Here is a 15,992-nt window from a genome sequence, read left to right as displayed (position 1 = left end):
TCTCGGACAACTGCATCTGCCAATCAGGATGGCAACTAAATCATCATCCCATGATGTATCTGACGTAGTTGCGCCAGGACGTGTGGGCATTTTGCTTCGTGCCACACGCGCGGGGTGGAGATGAGTAGTACTTGTGGCGTGTGGCACGAAGTAGCCGCGTCCACACGTGCGGGCAATTCTAATATCCTCCCACACACAGCTTGTGTGGGCTGCCTCCTGCTCACACCACACACGGTGTGTGGGCGCATGTCGAATATACCACACGTGTGGCAGTTATCGGCGTCCTTTTGTTTTATACTCCCTCCGTTTCTAAATATAAATCTTTCTAGAATTTGAATACAAACTACATACAAATGTATATAGACATATTTTAAAGTGTAGATTCATCCATTTTGCTCCGTATGCAGTCTATAGTGAAATAACTAAAAAGACTTATACTCCCTCCGTTCCCAAATATTTGTCTTTCTAGGCATTTTAAATGGACACAACATACGAATGTATGTAGACATATTTTAGAGAGTAGATTCACTCATTTTGCTCCGTACATAGTCACTTGTTGAAATCTCCAGAAAAACAAATATTTCGAAACAGAGGGAGTATACATGCATGTCTAAAATTGCCTAAGAATAACACGTGCATACAAGTCTCTCAATCGCACTCGCATTCATTCGGTTTTGTTGCTAATCATCCGAACCTTTCCACATATACCATTCCTTCAACGTCAAATATACGTTAAAAAATTACCCTACAATAAAAAGTATCCAATAAAAAATTAACAAAATTTGCAGCAATTGAGATGTACCGGTCCTACTATTTATGCGACAAGAATTATATGGTACACATTAATCACGAGGATCAAAAGGACAAACAACGCGGACCAACCTGTGGTTGGATGGTTAGAGGGACTCTGGTATCCACAACCCACCATAGTTCAAATCCTGATGCTCGCATTTATTTTTGAATTTATTTCAGGATTTTCGGCAATGGTGTTCAAATCCTGATGCTCGCATTTATTTCTGAATTTATTTCAGGATTTCCGGCGATGCGCTTTCAGTGAGAGGAGACGTTCCCAGCTCAGTCTTTCAGTCTTTCGGAGGTGCTCATAGGGGTAGGATGTGCGTTCATAGGGGTGAGTATATGGGCGTGTATATGAGCACTTGTGTTTGTACTGATGTTCAAAAAAAAAAGGACAAACAACAAAACTTCCTTAGGCAAGGTAATTACTATTTGTCCTATTATTTCTACCAATTAAAGTAATAATATGCATTCGGTAATAACAAGGGTGGGACGGTTGTATATTGTATATGGTTATGCTTGTCCACACTTCCTCAGGCAGGCAACACCTTCTTCCTGATACTCTTGCTTTGTGATCCAGAATTCCGGCGCATCCTGTTTGTTCGAGACGTACAAAGTCAGCAAAATATACCAGCAGACCCAAACATGATAACAAGCCCATGGTTTCTTTTTTATGCTATAAGCTGCGGTTCAATATATTCCTCTTGTTAGTAGCTTCCATATTTAATGCACCACCACGACTGGTTAGCGAAAAGAAAAACAGTGAACTAAGCATAGCTTACTCTTTTTCTTTTCGCGAATACGCGAGAGCTTGCGTATCATTGGATTGATAGATAGAGAACGGAAAAATAGAATATAATTATACGGCTACAGCCCAGGTATACGAAGCGGGCGAGGAAGCAACCGTGAACAGAACAGCTAGAGGGGTTGGTCAGCCCTCAACATCACGCAAGAGAATTACATCGGAAGGATTCTAAACAAGCATCACCAGGGAAATGTGACCCGCATTAAAAGTGTTAATCGGTTTTCACAATTTTCTTCCTAAAAACCTCACACACCCGAGCCCCAACATGGTTAGTTGGTAAGTTCGCTTCCATGACCTCCACATTCCCCCTCTCGTCCTCTCCCATCCAACCCATCCTCCCACACAGTTTTCACGATTTCCTTCATAAAAGCCGCACGCACCCCAACCCCCACCTCGTTTATCGTCTGAAAATTGCCTGTAGCTCTTCCCCACCATCCACCGATCCTATCCATTCTCTCCTCTCCTCGTACATAGGGTTGCAAACGAATTAAGTTCAAGCGTATTTGACTAAGCTCAGCTCAACTCACACTAAAGTTGGAGAGAGCTCAGACTAAGTTGAGTTAAGGAAGTGTGGACAACAGCCGCTGGCCTCTAGGTCTGTGTCGCCCGCGCCTCCCGCACGGTTTGTTCGGTCGCGGCACCTGTTTCACTTTTCCCGACACGCCTATCTTCCTCGACCTTTCAGTGGATGTTATTTTCATGCATCCAACTGCTCCTACTTATCCGACTATTGCAAATCCGACGCCGCCATCTCCCTATGGTTTCCTCATCTCGCTTGACACAGGATTCTGCCCTTTCATGCCCGGTGGCTTCCCCGTCCGTGTCCCCATCACCTGAGTCTATCCCGGTGATTCCTCCTAGTATTCTTCCCTCTTTTACTCACTATTATATTCATCATCCACACGTTGTGGATGAGTCTACTGCTGAGCCATCTACCTCTGATGTGCCATCCTCCTCGTCTCGGCCTACTTATGGCTTACGTCATTGCCCACTTCTACCTATTGACCGCTATGGTTTTTATAGCGCTAGCATGTTGTTCTTGAGTCGACTTCTTATGGCTATGTTGTTGTTCATCCCGAATGGCAGTTCGCTATGGCAAAGGAGATTGCTTCTCTTGAGCGCACCGGGACATGGGATCTTGTTTCTCTTCCTCCTCGCGTTCGTCCCATCACTTGTAAGTGGATCTACAAGGTTAAGACTCACTCCGATGATTCTCCTGAGCGCTATAAAGCTCGTCTTGTGGCTCGTGGCTTTCAGCAGGAGCATGGTCGTCATTACGATGAGACTTTTGCTCCTATGGCCCATATGACCCCTGTCCGCACACTTCTTATTGTGGCATCTGTTTGCCATTGGTCCTTATCTCAGCTTGACGTTAAGAATGCCTTTCTTAATGGTGAGTTGTGTGAGGAGGTTTACATGCCAGACACCACCTAGATATTACCTGGATATTCTGTTCCTGGTGACATCGCATGCCGTCTTTGTCGCTCTCTCTATGGCCTTAAGAAAGCCTCGCGTGCCTGGTTTGAGAGTTTCGCCTCTGTGGTTACTGTCGTTGGATTTTTTGGAACCGTTGATGATCCTACGCTGTTTGCCCACCTTTCTCCACATGGTCGGACTCTTCTTCTATATGGTGATGACATAATCATCACTAGCAACGACTCCGAGTACATTGCACGCCGAGCTGCTGAAGAAGCAAAGCAAAGCTAGCCAAACGATGACCCTGGAGCTAAAGGGGCTTGCTCGGGCCAAAAAGAAGGCGCGGGACACCCTTTAGGCCAAGATCAAAGCATCGAATTGCGGATCGGATGGATCGACAGAAGGCGCAGGAGTCAGAGATCAAGGACCTGAAGGAGACCACCAAGAAGGCCGATACTGAGTGAGGTTGGTGCGGGACAAGCTCCAGGCAGCCCAACTGGCCATGTCATGCAAGTGTTAAAAGACTTTCCAAATTTATTGTTTTGGTTTTCTACCTCTGCTCGGCTCTTTTGCTTAGTAACCATTACTTAGCCTTGTACCTAGATCTAGAGGAGGCGAGGCAAGCATCACTGCACTTTCAACACCTTCTGATCCGACTACCTCAATGAGGACATCGTCGTGACGCTGTCGGATCGTCTGTTAAGGATCAACCCGATATAGAAAAGCATCGGTTTGTTCTATTTTGGAACGACCAGGACTAGGTTACTAGACAACATCAGCTTGAGGTTGTCTAGGGCAGAACGGGCCTTCATTGGTCTAGACGAATTTGTCTAACTTCTTGAGGAGTCGATACAGCGGCAAAGCCTTCTCGTTGAGCCGGGAGATGAAAAGACTCAGGGTGGCGATGCAGCGGGATAGCTTTCGGACCTCCTTCAGGTTCCCGGGCTTGCCGAGTTTGGAGATCCCGCTATCTTGTCGGGGTTGGACTCAATGTCGTGATAAGAAACGATGAAGCCAAGCAGTTTTCCCGAGGGCCGCGAACACACATTTGTCCGGATTTGGCTTCATTTTGAATCGACGCGGGTTAGCAAACATCTACGCTAGATCTGCTAGGAGGTCATCATGTTTCTTCGTGTTGACCACGATGTCGTCGATGTAGGCCTGGACATTGATGCCGATTTGGTCGTGGAGGCATTTCTGCATGGTGCGCTGATAGGTTGTGCCAGCATTCTTGAGCCAGAAGGGCATCATGATGTAACAGAAAGCTCCAGAAGGGGTGATGAAGGAGGTCATCTCCTGATCCGACCCCTTCATCCTGATCTGGTGATAGTGAGTAGGATGCAGGCGAGCGGGAAAGGATCTTTGGGGCAGGCTTTGTCGAGACCGAAGGAGTCAATGCACATGCACCACGTGTACTTCTTCTCCATGGATGAACCCAACCGCCAGAAGCCGGGCTAGCTCTTCTTCTATAGCCTTACATCGTTCTTCATCGGATTGGCATAGGGATTGCTTCACGGTCCCCATGCCCTTCATGACGTTTAGGGAGTGCTCGGCTATGTACGCCGATATCCCAAGCATGTCATGCGAAGATGTCCCAATTCTCACGGAGGAAATCTACAAGCACGCTTTCCTATGCACTACAAGGTCGATGATGATCTCAACGCTCATCATGGTGTCGATCAGGTGCACCTTAAACTTCTTGGTGTCCTGGCCCGGCTGGAAAGCGAAGGCCGGCTTGGCCTTCTAGCTCAGAGAGTAGCCCTATGGATCCATCATTTTCCGGCTTTCAACACACTCGACGGCGGCGAGCTCAGATTTTAGCTAGGTCAACATTGGCCACCTCACAATCATGCAAGTGTTCGAAATCGCCGATGACCATGTTTATATTGTTGGGACACAACATATCTTCAGTTTTAAGTACACGTACCATGGGATCGCCATGAACTTTGTGTATGTATGGCAACCGAGAAGAGCCTGATAAGCGCCCTTGAAGGGACGACCTCGATGGAAAGCGTTTCAACTCGGAAGTTTCCGGGGGTGCTGAAAATAACATCCAAGGAGATCTAACCCAAGGTTGGGCATAATTCTCGTGCACAATGTTGTGGAAAGTAGTGGAGTTTGGCCAAAGGCGTAAGAGCGACATGCCCATCTTCTCCATCATCTCGGCATAGAGTATGTTTATGATGATGCCACCATCCATCAGGACTTTGAACAACTGGTAGCCCCCAATAATCGGGTCGAGAACCAAGGAGGATCTCCTTGGGTGGGGAATATAGTCTGGGTGAATGGACCGGTCAAAAGAGATCACCAAGTCGGACCCATCAAGCCACTGGGGCATGTCAGTACTTGCGCCTTCTGAAAGTTCGAATCATATTAGCTTAGGCTTCCTTTATTCTCTTTTTTTGACCTCAGGCAATGCAATTTTCTGGGCCCGCTTGGACTCGAGGACACAGAAGACCATGTTCACATTCTTTACATTCTCGAGAAATGTTAAGTTCTCATCACAGCAGTCCTAGATTCAATCCTAAACATTAAAAACCTGCACGTTCAGAACTCTTGCTTACTTATGAAGTTCGTTGTGAAATCACTTCTCCCTGAAAATGCTCCCTGGCTAGATTGGTTAAGCTTGCAGCACCCCAATGCTTTTGTTAACCCTACCTCAAATATATCCTACCTATGCAAAACAATAGACCAACATATGCCTACCTTACAAAGTATAACCTTTGTGCTTACCAGCAATGGAACCTCAACCTACTTTTGGTATGATATCTGGCTCGCCCCAAAACCACTAGCTACCACAGTCCCCAACCTCTTCTCCCACTCAGAGGTGCCCATGATTAGGGTTGCAAATATTGTGTGTTTCGGTTTAGAGGCTACCCTGCGAAATCATTTAACCTTTGCCGCTTCGCACGATTTGGTTCGCTTTTGGCTGTGTTGCGGGATTTTTTGTCATGATCAGCGCTTTCTCATCAGGGGCCTTACGTTCTCCACTAGGAGTGTCTATGATGTACTCGTCCGGTCAACCGACGTCGATAGGAATGCACCACTTATTTGGCACTCCAAGGTACCTAACAAGATCAAGATCTTCGCTTGGCTGCTCTTCCGCGACAGGCTCAACACACGCGCCAACCTCGTCCACAAGCACATCATCTCCGATGATGCCTGCCCGCGGTGCCTGGCGCCCTTCAAAGACGCCTCCCGCCTCTTCATCGCATGTCCCCTTGCCGCCCGCATTTGGCCACGCGGGGGCATCACACCAGTTTCAGACTCCATCGACGACCTCTGGGATGCCTCGCCTCACCCACATGTGCCTGTCGGCGCCTGGTCTTTCGTATTACTCGCAATCTTATGGAAAAATTAGGAAGCTCGTAACGACAAAAGCCTTTAGGGCCATAGATAGGCGCTCCACTTCCTCCTCTAGACTCACCATCTCTGATCTAGACCTGTGGTCACATAGGCTCTCTAGGACATGTGACAAGGAAGTCGTCTCCTCGTGGCAGTTCTTCCTCTCTGCACGTTGTAATGTGCCCCTGTAATTCTGTAACACAACTTCATGTGACACGTTTGAGTAATATATTCAGGTGGGGGAGCTCCCCCAGTGATTCTAAAAAAAATATTCTGAGGGAATTGCTTGCCGCCTCCAACCCTTGGGAGCATCATTCTTGGCGTTCTCAGGAGCCAGTCTGGCGTTAAAGCCGCACTCCCGATTCCTATGCATCGTCGGGCTGCCAGGTAATTGTGGTAGCTACAAGGGCCATCCATGATTTCCTCATAGGTTTTCCTTCGGGTTTTGCCCTTCTGTTGCCATGTGTGCTGCTGCTACTTGACGAAGCCGCCTCCTTTGCGCGGAGCATTGTACTCGACCATGGCGACGAGGTCGGAATCTAGCTCATCATGTTTGCGCTTGCGGTTCCGGATGCACCGTGGGCGCCCGAACTCAGCCATGTCCTTGCATGGCCTCCTCGCTGATGGCGTAGTCATTGGTAATGTCCATGAGCTCCCTCATGCTCCTAATCTTGGGTCTAGCCGGCTTGTGCCTGAGGTGTTTGTCCTGCACTCCGAGCTAGAAAGCTTGGATGCTCTGCTCATGAGATCTTCTTTGAGAGAGCTGCTTTTCTTGAGCCACCGCGATAAGCACTGATGGATCGCCTTCGTTTGCTTCCGAGATGCACTTACCAAGGTATAGGCGTCGCCCGGCTTCTGGTCAGTGCCCTCGAAGTTGGCCATGAATGCATCCTCGAAGTCCTGCCACTGGTAGACCGAGTTGGGTGGTAGGTCGTCGCAGCTAAGCGCGTTTAACTCATCGCCCCCGATCATGTTGACAATGATGAGGTAGTTGGCCAGCCAATGATACGTCTTGGCAACGCCAATGTACTTGTTGATATTCCGCACCCAGAATTTTTTTGGTACGCGGTGCTCTAGGACCTTATAGCTGAAGCATGGCGAGCTGATGAATGCGGCTACGAGCGAGCCGGGTTGAGGACCTTGTATCCCTTCTGTACTAGGACGCTTTGGAGTCACGGAGAGCTCGGATGTCTCTTGCACGGCCGACTGGTTCCCAAGCCGGTCATAGACCACGCGAGGCCGGCGAGGGCGACGGTCGGCTTCTGCCCGAAGCAATGCAAGCCTCGAGGCCTCCACACGATCCTCAAGGCCGAATCGCCGGCCTAGCGCAGTCAATTTGGTGGCTTGGAATGCGACTAGGACATGAATATCCAACCACGTTGGTGTCAGTGCACACCTGAGAGGTGGTTACCAACTGGTTGCACGATTGACTAGTCGCGCCATGTTCCACAATCATCGCCTTGGTCATGGCTTAGCGCGATTGAACTGCTTAGCCGTCGGGTTGATCTGGCTTGAGTTGGATGTCGTGGGCCAGAGCCAGGTCACCGGCTTCGATTGAGCTCTATGGTGGTTACCCACCTATCATGTCTAGCTGCAAGGGAGTCGCGCTCCTTCTGAAGGTGGAGCTGTGCCTGCGCAAGGGCCTTGTGTTGAGCTTCCAAGGCCTTCGCGGTCACATCCTCGCCGGGATTGGCGTATGCAAAGCTAGTTGATCGGATGTCGCCGCCTCGAGGTTGGCCTCATCCTCAACGTCAACGTTGTTGCCGGTGCTGGCGGCCAGCGGCTCAGTTCCATTTGCCTTGCAGCGGTATTGGTGTGCTAAGGACTCAGCGTATGCAAAAGCTAGTTGCTCGGCTGCCGCGCCTCAGGGTCGGCCTCAGTCCTGCAACGTCGACGTTGTTGTCGGTGCTGGCGGTCTGGCTCCGTTGCGGTTTGCAGCATTTTGGTGTTGGCATGAGGACCTTTGCCATAGGGCAGTTGTCCGTGACTCGCGTCCCCCATCGACTTGGATTCATTCCAGATGGGGGACAAGCGATTCCACCATTGCGAACGAGCTAGGAAGCCTACTCAGCCTAGTGGATTGTTGCTTGTTGCTGAGATCCCAGGGGGTTGCTGGATGCTCGCTCCTCTACTCGGCGAGCGACGGGTTTTGAAGACAGGTTCCGATGGGCTGAACAGTAATGAATCCAGGCTCCCAAAGGTTGGAAACCTCGCCTCAGATAGGATGGTTGTGAGCGCGAGGCACAAAAGTAAAAGTTTGGCTCGAAATGTAGTCACTGGCGACAACACGGGACCCCAGATGGATTTAATCTTTGGCCCATGCTAGGCGTGCCAACCGTTGGTTCATTATACCGGTACTAATCTCAATGGGATGTCACGTGTAGCAAGAAGACCAGACGGGATTCACACAAGGCAATTACCCAGGTTCAGGCCCTCACGGTGGAGGTAAAACCCTACTACTATGATTATATTTATGGTGGTGAGCCTCATGCGAGAGCTTGAATATGGTGTACAATGGAGATCGCTAGGATCACATAGGTGTGTGAGAGATTAGATGATCTATAGTCTAACCCTAGCCTTGCCTTATATAGGGGACAAGGCCTGGGGTTTACAGGATGTCCGGCTCGGTTACGCACGGGTAGGATCCTCCGAGATACCCAAGATGCTTTGCTTTGATCGCCAAGTTGATGGTGCCTCATGATGTGTCCGTCCGCCAGGTAGTGGCTTGGGTCGTACCGTGGCTGATGGGCCGACTCCTGGCCTGCCAATGCGCCCCCCCCCCCCCCCCCTCTTCCATGGCACTGTCACATGCTTTCTTTGGAAGTTAAGTGAAGACTTAAACCCCGGCCGAATATTTAGTAGTTCAAATTTCAAATTTGGCCAGGACTTCCTGGGCAATACTTTCGGTAGTAAGTCATCTACTTAGGCTCTGCTGTGCTGAACCTATTTTATATTCTGCTACGAAAATATAGCTATAAAACGATAAAATAAGCAAAGGCTGGATTATCATAAACTAACAAAGTCTGAGCTGGCAAACTCTAATAAGCAGTCATTTCTCATGTTAAAAACTAGGTAGTATTGGCGCTGCATCCTTATAATTTTCTCCTCTTGGTTTTCTGTCTAACTTCGCTGCTCTCGGATAAACATCAAAATATGTGTCATTTTATATTTAGGATTTGCCGGTAGAAACCATTTTAAATTTAAGAGGTGAACTAAACTACAATACTTCAGGCAAGTAAAGCTAAAAAGTTCTAAAAGTTATTACCTTCATAATTCCAGCAAGTACTGCACCTCCTAGATAGACCATATGCTTCCTCCGTGGAGGATCCTCTATACGCAGACGTAATTTCTGTACATACTCAAGAACAGAGGGGTTATGAAAGGAGAGCCGGAAGCCCGGAACAAACATTATTACTGAATATAAAATGTGAGGTTCTGGTAAATGCATTCAGATTCTCCTTTGACTGTTACCAGTTTTAATAAGCTAAAACGATCAGATTGCCTGCATTTGCAAAACCTAAGCTATATTCTCCTTGATGGAAAGGTGAGGCAACAAGACTTGATAGATAAGGGCAAATGAGTTGTACTGCTTATTAGAGTTTGCCAGCTTAACAGAAAAATGGTACAAATTGGAAATGTAGTTGTACAAAAATAATAATATCAATTGTGTAGTCCATCACAGGAGAATTAAACAAAATTACCTTAAGTCCATCCTTGTTTCCCTTCAAAACCACGTCGAGGCAGCGATCAAGAATTTCCTTTTCCAGCCTTCAGAAAGGTGGCAGTTTGTTAGTCATATGAAACCTAGATCCTTGTATAGATCAGCGCAAAAGAAAAACAATGACTGGTCAACAGGGAGAAAGAACCAGAACAACAGCAAATAGCCAAGAAGGGAGAAAAAAACAGTGTGGTGTGTAAGTGATGATATTGGAGACAGGTGACTCAGAATGTACTGTAGTAAATAGCACAAAATGCAAGAAATGAACTACAGAATTAACATCTTACCGACTTGGCAGACCAGGATACATGGTACTTCCTCCACTAAGGACGATATGTTGGTAAAGCTGCAAATATTATTGAACATCGAATAAAAAAAAGCCAGCATGCAGTGATCTATCTAGGAAGTAGACACTCTAAATGTATGAAGACTACAACTTCAATATGTTCTCAGGTTCTTCTTTAGTTAATATATATCAAACTGAAAATTTAGTAACATTTGTTCCCTTACAAGGCATTAGCAGAATTCAAATTAAGAAAAAAAGGAAGTAGGTATATGCTAGTCTAAGGGGATAACGTACATACATAAAGCTTATAAAACTCAAGATGCAATGTCAGACACTCGATTAAGTCTCCACCAATAGCAAGTGCACCTCATGATGCATTTTCTATGAGTATGTTTACATAGATAATCACAAGTAATGCATATCTCTAGATAAATGTAGTCCGGAAGAACTGCAGTTGTACAATATAATCAATCAGTTATTCGTATACTTGTTCCATCTAAATACTTCAAGCAATAAAAATAACAGAAAGAATGGACAGGCAAAATTTACTATATTGTACTGGGACTACTGTAAGGTTTGTATACCGTCATGCGGTTGTCAATGTCCATTTCCTGAATGCAATGGAATGCCATATCTGCCAACCCATCACCTTCAACATCTATGAGTTCCTGTTCAGTAAATATTTTTACCAAGATTACCACACTGTTGATACTTAATATTTTTGCAGAGAACTGCATAGCTATCTATCACCGGAAGACTTTCGGCAAGAATGGAAGGAAAACAAACTTACAGGAGTAAAAAGAGCCTCAGGAGCCTGAAACCGTTCAGTGCCCACTTTAATTACTCTTCCATCTGGAAGCTGATCACAAAGAATTTAGCTCAAAATAAAAATACAACAATAAAACAAGGTAGGATAATATACTTACAGTGTAACTTTTAACAAGAATTGTGGTTTCAAGTCCTAGCTGGTATTCACGTTTGTAGTCATAGCTGTACATCTTTTTATGTCATGCCTATGACATATAACAGCAATCTGTAGCCAAGAAATAAGAACAACAAAACAACTCACCTTATATAGCATAGCTTCTCTTTTATTTCTCTTACTGTCTCAAAATCAGCAGATTTGTTCATAGCATACCTTTTGAAATAGAACAATAAAGAGGATGAGGAAAATACAAGAAAGCTGAAGACTGCATCATCACAGCAACTTTAACATCTTAAGATGGTAACTGGTAAGGGAATACCCTCTTCTTGAGAGTAGATCAACAAGATAGGATGTGATATGCCTTCCAGCTACATTCATTCTTTTCGTTAGATGTGGATAAGAATATCCATCAACCACGGGCACCTGCGTGTGTAAATAAAACAACAGCAACAAAATGAAAGCTACGGACAGAAAGTAACTAGTAAAAACAAGGACAATTAGGAAATTCATAAGGGCTGTGAATCTGTGATCTCTACAAAGAAACAAGGAACCTTAAATGAAACAGGGGCTGTGAATCAAAATGAAAGCTACAGACAGCAACAAAATGAAAGCCCACACAAAAATTAGTGAAACAAATTGACATGCGTGATTGCTGAGGTGACACGATTGCATGGATAGATGAGTGCACAGATTGTAACTTATGACCACATGCATGACTTGATGACGTGGCATAGTTGCATGAAGAGGAAAAATAGGTAGTGGGTTGCAACTATTTAAGAATAGAGGATAAGGTTTATAAATTTAGATAATCTTATTCAAAATTATAAGACTTGCATGCAATTTTCATGAGATTTTCTCCATTTTGTTCTCATTTATCTTCCCTCTATCTTCAATATCTATGACTGAACACCATGACTTTTCTTAATCCATGTTTGAAACCAAAATACAAATTTTAAATGGAGGAGTTTTAAGTAGTGATTTTAGTGTAGTTTTCTCACAGGACCTCCAAAAAGTCAGGTATATCCTGATCCCAAAATTAGAAGGGTAACTCCTTTGGTTGGCTCAATGCAATTACAGGTACACCGGCAAACATTATACAAATGTGCTAGATAGTCAGATAGTATTTCTATAGCTATCACAGAGAATGCTAGAGATAGAATCTGTTCATACCACATGGGTGACACCATCACCAGAATCTATGACAAGTCCAGTCAGCAAGCCTGGGAAGTAAACATACGTGTAAAATGAGTACTAGTACAATTTTGTGTGCATTTCTATGTCCTTGATTCTGTTTAAAGAGGTAAAGTAAGTACCTTGAGCATATAGCGAAAGAACTGCTTGGATCTGGATGAAGACCCCAGAAAAGTTGTATTTCTCAAACATTGTCTCGATCTGTTGATCGTGGGGTTCAATTTACTAGTCATTATGTAGAAGCTCAATTTGCAATATAAAATAGCCTGAGAAATTAAAATAACCTACCATTTGCTCACGGTTTTTCACAGGATTGAGTGGCGGATCTGTCAGTAAAATTTTACACTCGGATGGATCAACCTATATGAAAGAAGAGAAATGTAATGCTTTACATGGATCTAAGAGAATAGGATTATAATCAAAGGTATTGAGAAAGTATCTTTTAAAAGGATTCACACCACAAGCAAAGTAAAGAATATCAATATGCATACCTTCAGCTCGCTATAAAATGCATGATCCCATATATGGCCCATATCATCCCAATTTTGAACAATCCCATTTGTGACAGGATATGATACATCAAGCTGATGTCTTAAATCAGCGCAAGCAGCTCCAACCACAATATCCTGTGTTGAACATAAACACAAATTACGAGGTGTACTCAACATTAAGAGACAAAATAAATGATGGAATCCAAACTGTCAATTCTTGCTCCTGGAGTGACTCCTCATAGCGAAGCAATGGCCTTCCAACGACACAAGGAAAGACAGATGTAGGGAAGTTTTCTCCCGCAAAGCCGCACTTTACATACTGCAACGTAGGTGCCAAATTAGAACAGCAAAACCACCCGACCATAACAGAGAGTATTTCACGTTTCTCTGTCATGGAAAAGATGATCAAAATCAAGAAACTGGCACAGGTCAGCTAGAGGTTTCACAAACACAATTTACAATTTGAATATTATTTGTGCTTACCAAAAAATCTATAATAGCTCAGTGAAACCAAAGATGTGCCTACTGATTTCCACATAACAATTTAGCGCCCTATTATGTCATATCCGTTCAAAGCAGAAAAGGCTGATCTGAACCTAAAGATAAAATTGACATGGCAGATCCAAATGCAACTCGGAAAGCAATCCCAGCAGAAATACGATAAACAAAGGGGGCAGAACGTTCTCGAACATTTCTATTCCCCTACAGTTCTCAACTCGGCACCAACTCCGCACTCCACAGCGATGACTCGATACAGATTTGGAATACCCTCAGCTGATTCCGTCCGAACCTGGCTACCCTACTCCTCAAGCCTAACCATGATTCATCCGCCTCGATCAATCACCGGCAGCCGAAGGCCGGTGGGATTTCGTACGAAGTATTCTACAAACAAGCCGGTGGGGAGAGGCAGATCTACGGGGGCGGGGGGGGGGGGGGGGGGGGGGGTGCCGCGGCGGCGGCGGCGGGATGGAGTCTTACCCCGGTGCCGTTGTCGCACACCACCACCTTGTTGCTCTCCATTCGAGCCGTCCTCCCTCGCCAACCTCCGGAGGGTGTGTTCGGCTTTTGGTTGAGGCCTCTCGATTGGTGAATATTATTTTTTTCGAAAATGATCCAACACCTGTCCCATACCATACCATTGTTTTCTTGAACCGTCGGATTGGCTATCCAAACGAATCCAGGCCGTTGGATCTTTAGACCGTCAGATTGATCGAGTATGATGTGACAACCAATGAATAGTGCCTTTTGTCAGCGATGAGGCGCCTAGCGCCTTCGGTCATCATGGTGTTGTACCAGCCGTCTTGATACACCTCCCCCGCACGTCGACGCCCCACTGTCAAAGCCCATGCCTCCCCTTTTCCCAGGCGGCCTCATGTGCTTCACGGGCCGCCTGGTACGTGGCTTCCTCCTCTGTCATCTTCTTCTTTAATGCAACTTGCCTGACTTTCTCAGCCGGCGACAGGGACTTTCACAAAGCAAGATTGTACTGGTCTCAAAACCAATTCAAAGTTGGAGGCTCCTGCGCAACCTCGTCTGGTGGCGCGTAGGGGTCCTCCTCGTCGCTGCTATGCGCCTTGACGTCCTCGCGGGGCGGCGCCTCCTCCTCGTCGCGTGGGCAGACCGGGGGCGCCATGGCAGAGTTTGGTGAGAGAGAGGGGGGACGAGCGAGGAGGGAATGTAGATGAGAATGCAAGCGGGACAATGTGGATGGAGTCCCATTATTAGATTGTGGAGCAAAATGAAGGCATATCGGGGCATTTGATCTTTGGACCGTCGGATTGGCTGTCCAAGCGAATCCAAACCATTGGATCTTTAAATGGTGCGATCCTGACCGTTGGATTGAGTATGATGTGACAACCAATGAATAATGCCCTTTGTCAGCGATGAGGCGCCTAGCGCCTTCGGCCGTCATGGCATTGTACCGGTCGTCTTCGTACACCTCCTCTGCATGTCGACGTGCCCACCGCCAAAGCTCATGCCTCCCCTTTTCCCAGGTGGCCTCATGTGCTTCACGGGCCACCCGGTACCTGGCTTTCTCCTCCACCATCTCCTTCTTTAACGCAACTTGCCTGGCTTTCTCAGCCGGTAACGAGGACTTCCACAGAGCAGGATTGTACTGACCCCAAAATCAAAATCCAAAGTTGGGGGCTCCAGCACAACCTCGTCTGGTGGCGCGTAGGGGTCCTCCTCGTCGCTTGTATGCGCCTTGACATCCACTACAAGAAATATGTCAACTTGTGACCTTCTGTCGGTGACCCTGGAAGAATTGGTCATAAATTTATGACCATTTTAGACCAATTGGTCAAAAGCTGTTCGGGGGCCTCCAAACCCTGAACCATAACGACCATTTTGGTCAGAAAGGTCATAATTTCATTAGAGGAAATGGTCGTAAAGCGGGCAGCACTGTCCACTGCCTCACGCCTAGCTGATAACGACCAATATAAAATGGTCACTACACTTGAGTTCGAATGCATTAGGATGATTAGGCAGCCACCTCAGTAACCTCGCTTATGTGTCATTGGCTAGGTGTTATTTTTGCTTACATGTTTATATTCAACAGATAGGCGAGGCCCATTTGACAGCAGGAGGGCACACACTGACAAGCGGGGCCCATTTGACATGCGGGACCAAGCGCTTAATTTGCCCAAAAAATATGCTTGGGGCGGGACTCGAACCCACGACCTCGCGTTGGCTTCGCTTGCTCGCTACCGCGGGGCTAGAGAGGGACAGTTGCTCATGTATGGGAATTTATGTATACATTATATAAAACTACGACTCTCTCGTATCATTGACAAGTGGGACCTTCCAACCAGGTGGCATCGAATAGAGCAACACTTAGCGTTTTTCTAGGTCTTCCGACCAGGTGGCGGCGGGCGACGGCGGGCGCGGGGGCCGGCAGCAGAAGCAACCGGCAGGGGCGGGGGCGGTGACCGGCGGTGGTGTTGTCGGGGCCGCTCGCCTCGACCACGACAGGAACGGCGACCTCGCCGCTCGCCTCGCCCACGACAGGAATGGCGACC

General features: G+C 46.6%; 1 protein-coding gene across 1 annotated transcript; it reads right to left on the bottom strand.

Annotated features, from left to right (window-relative positions):
• Positions 1–1,146: 1,146 nt before the first annotated feature.
• LOC123071467 (actin-related protein 2) lies at positions 1,147–14,106 on the bottom strand. The gene is made up of 15 exons (XM_044495034.1): positions 13,951–14,106; positions 13,181–13,291; positions 12,973–13,107; positions 12,770–12,841; positions 12,604–12,682; positions 12,461–12,510; positions 11,610–11,713; positions 11,435–11,503; positions 11,292–11,355; positions 11,156–11,224; positions 10,950–11,033; positions 10,367–10,425; positions 10,063–10,129; positions 9,627–9,710; positions 1,147–1,389 (listed from the first exon to the last, which is right to left on the bottom strand). The coding sequence occupies exons 1-15, from the start codon at positions 14,104–14,106 to the stop codon at positions 1,309–1,311; spliced, it is 1,284 nt and encodes a 427-aa protein (XP_044350969.1). The 3' UTR covers positions 1,147–1,308.
• Between the last annotated feature and the right edge of the window lie 1,886 nt (positions 14,107–15,992).

The sequence above is a fragment of the Triticum aestivum genome, chromosome 3B (genome assembly GCF_018294505.1).
Source record: "Triticum aestivum cultivar Chinese Spring chromosome 3B, IWGSC CS RefSeq v2.1, whole genome shotgun sequence".
NCBI lineage: Eukaryota > Viridiplantae > Streptophyta > Magnoliopsida > Poales > Poaceae > Triticum > Triticum aestivum.
Note: the sequence above shows the minus strand (reverse complement) of the source record. Positions and strands in the feature narration are given on the sequence as shown.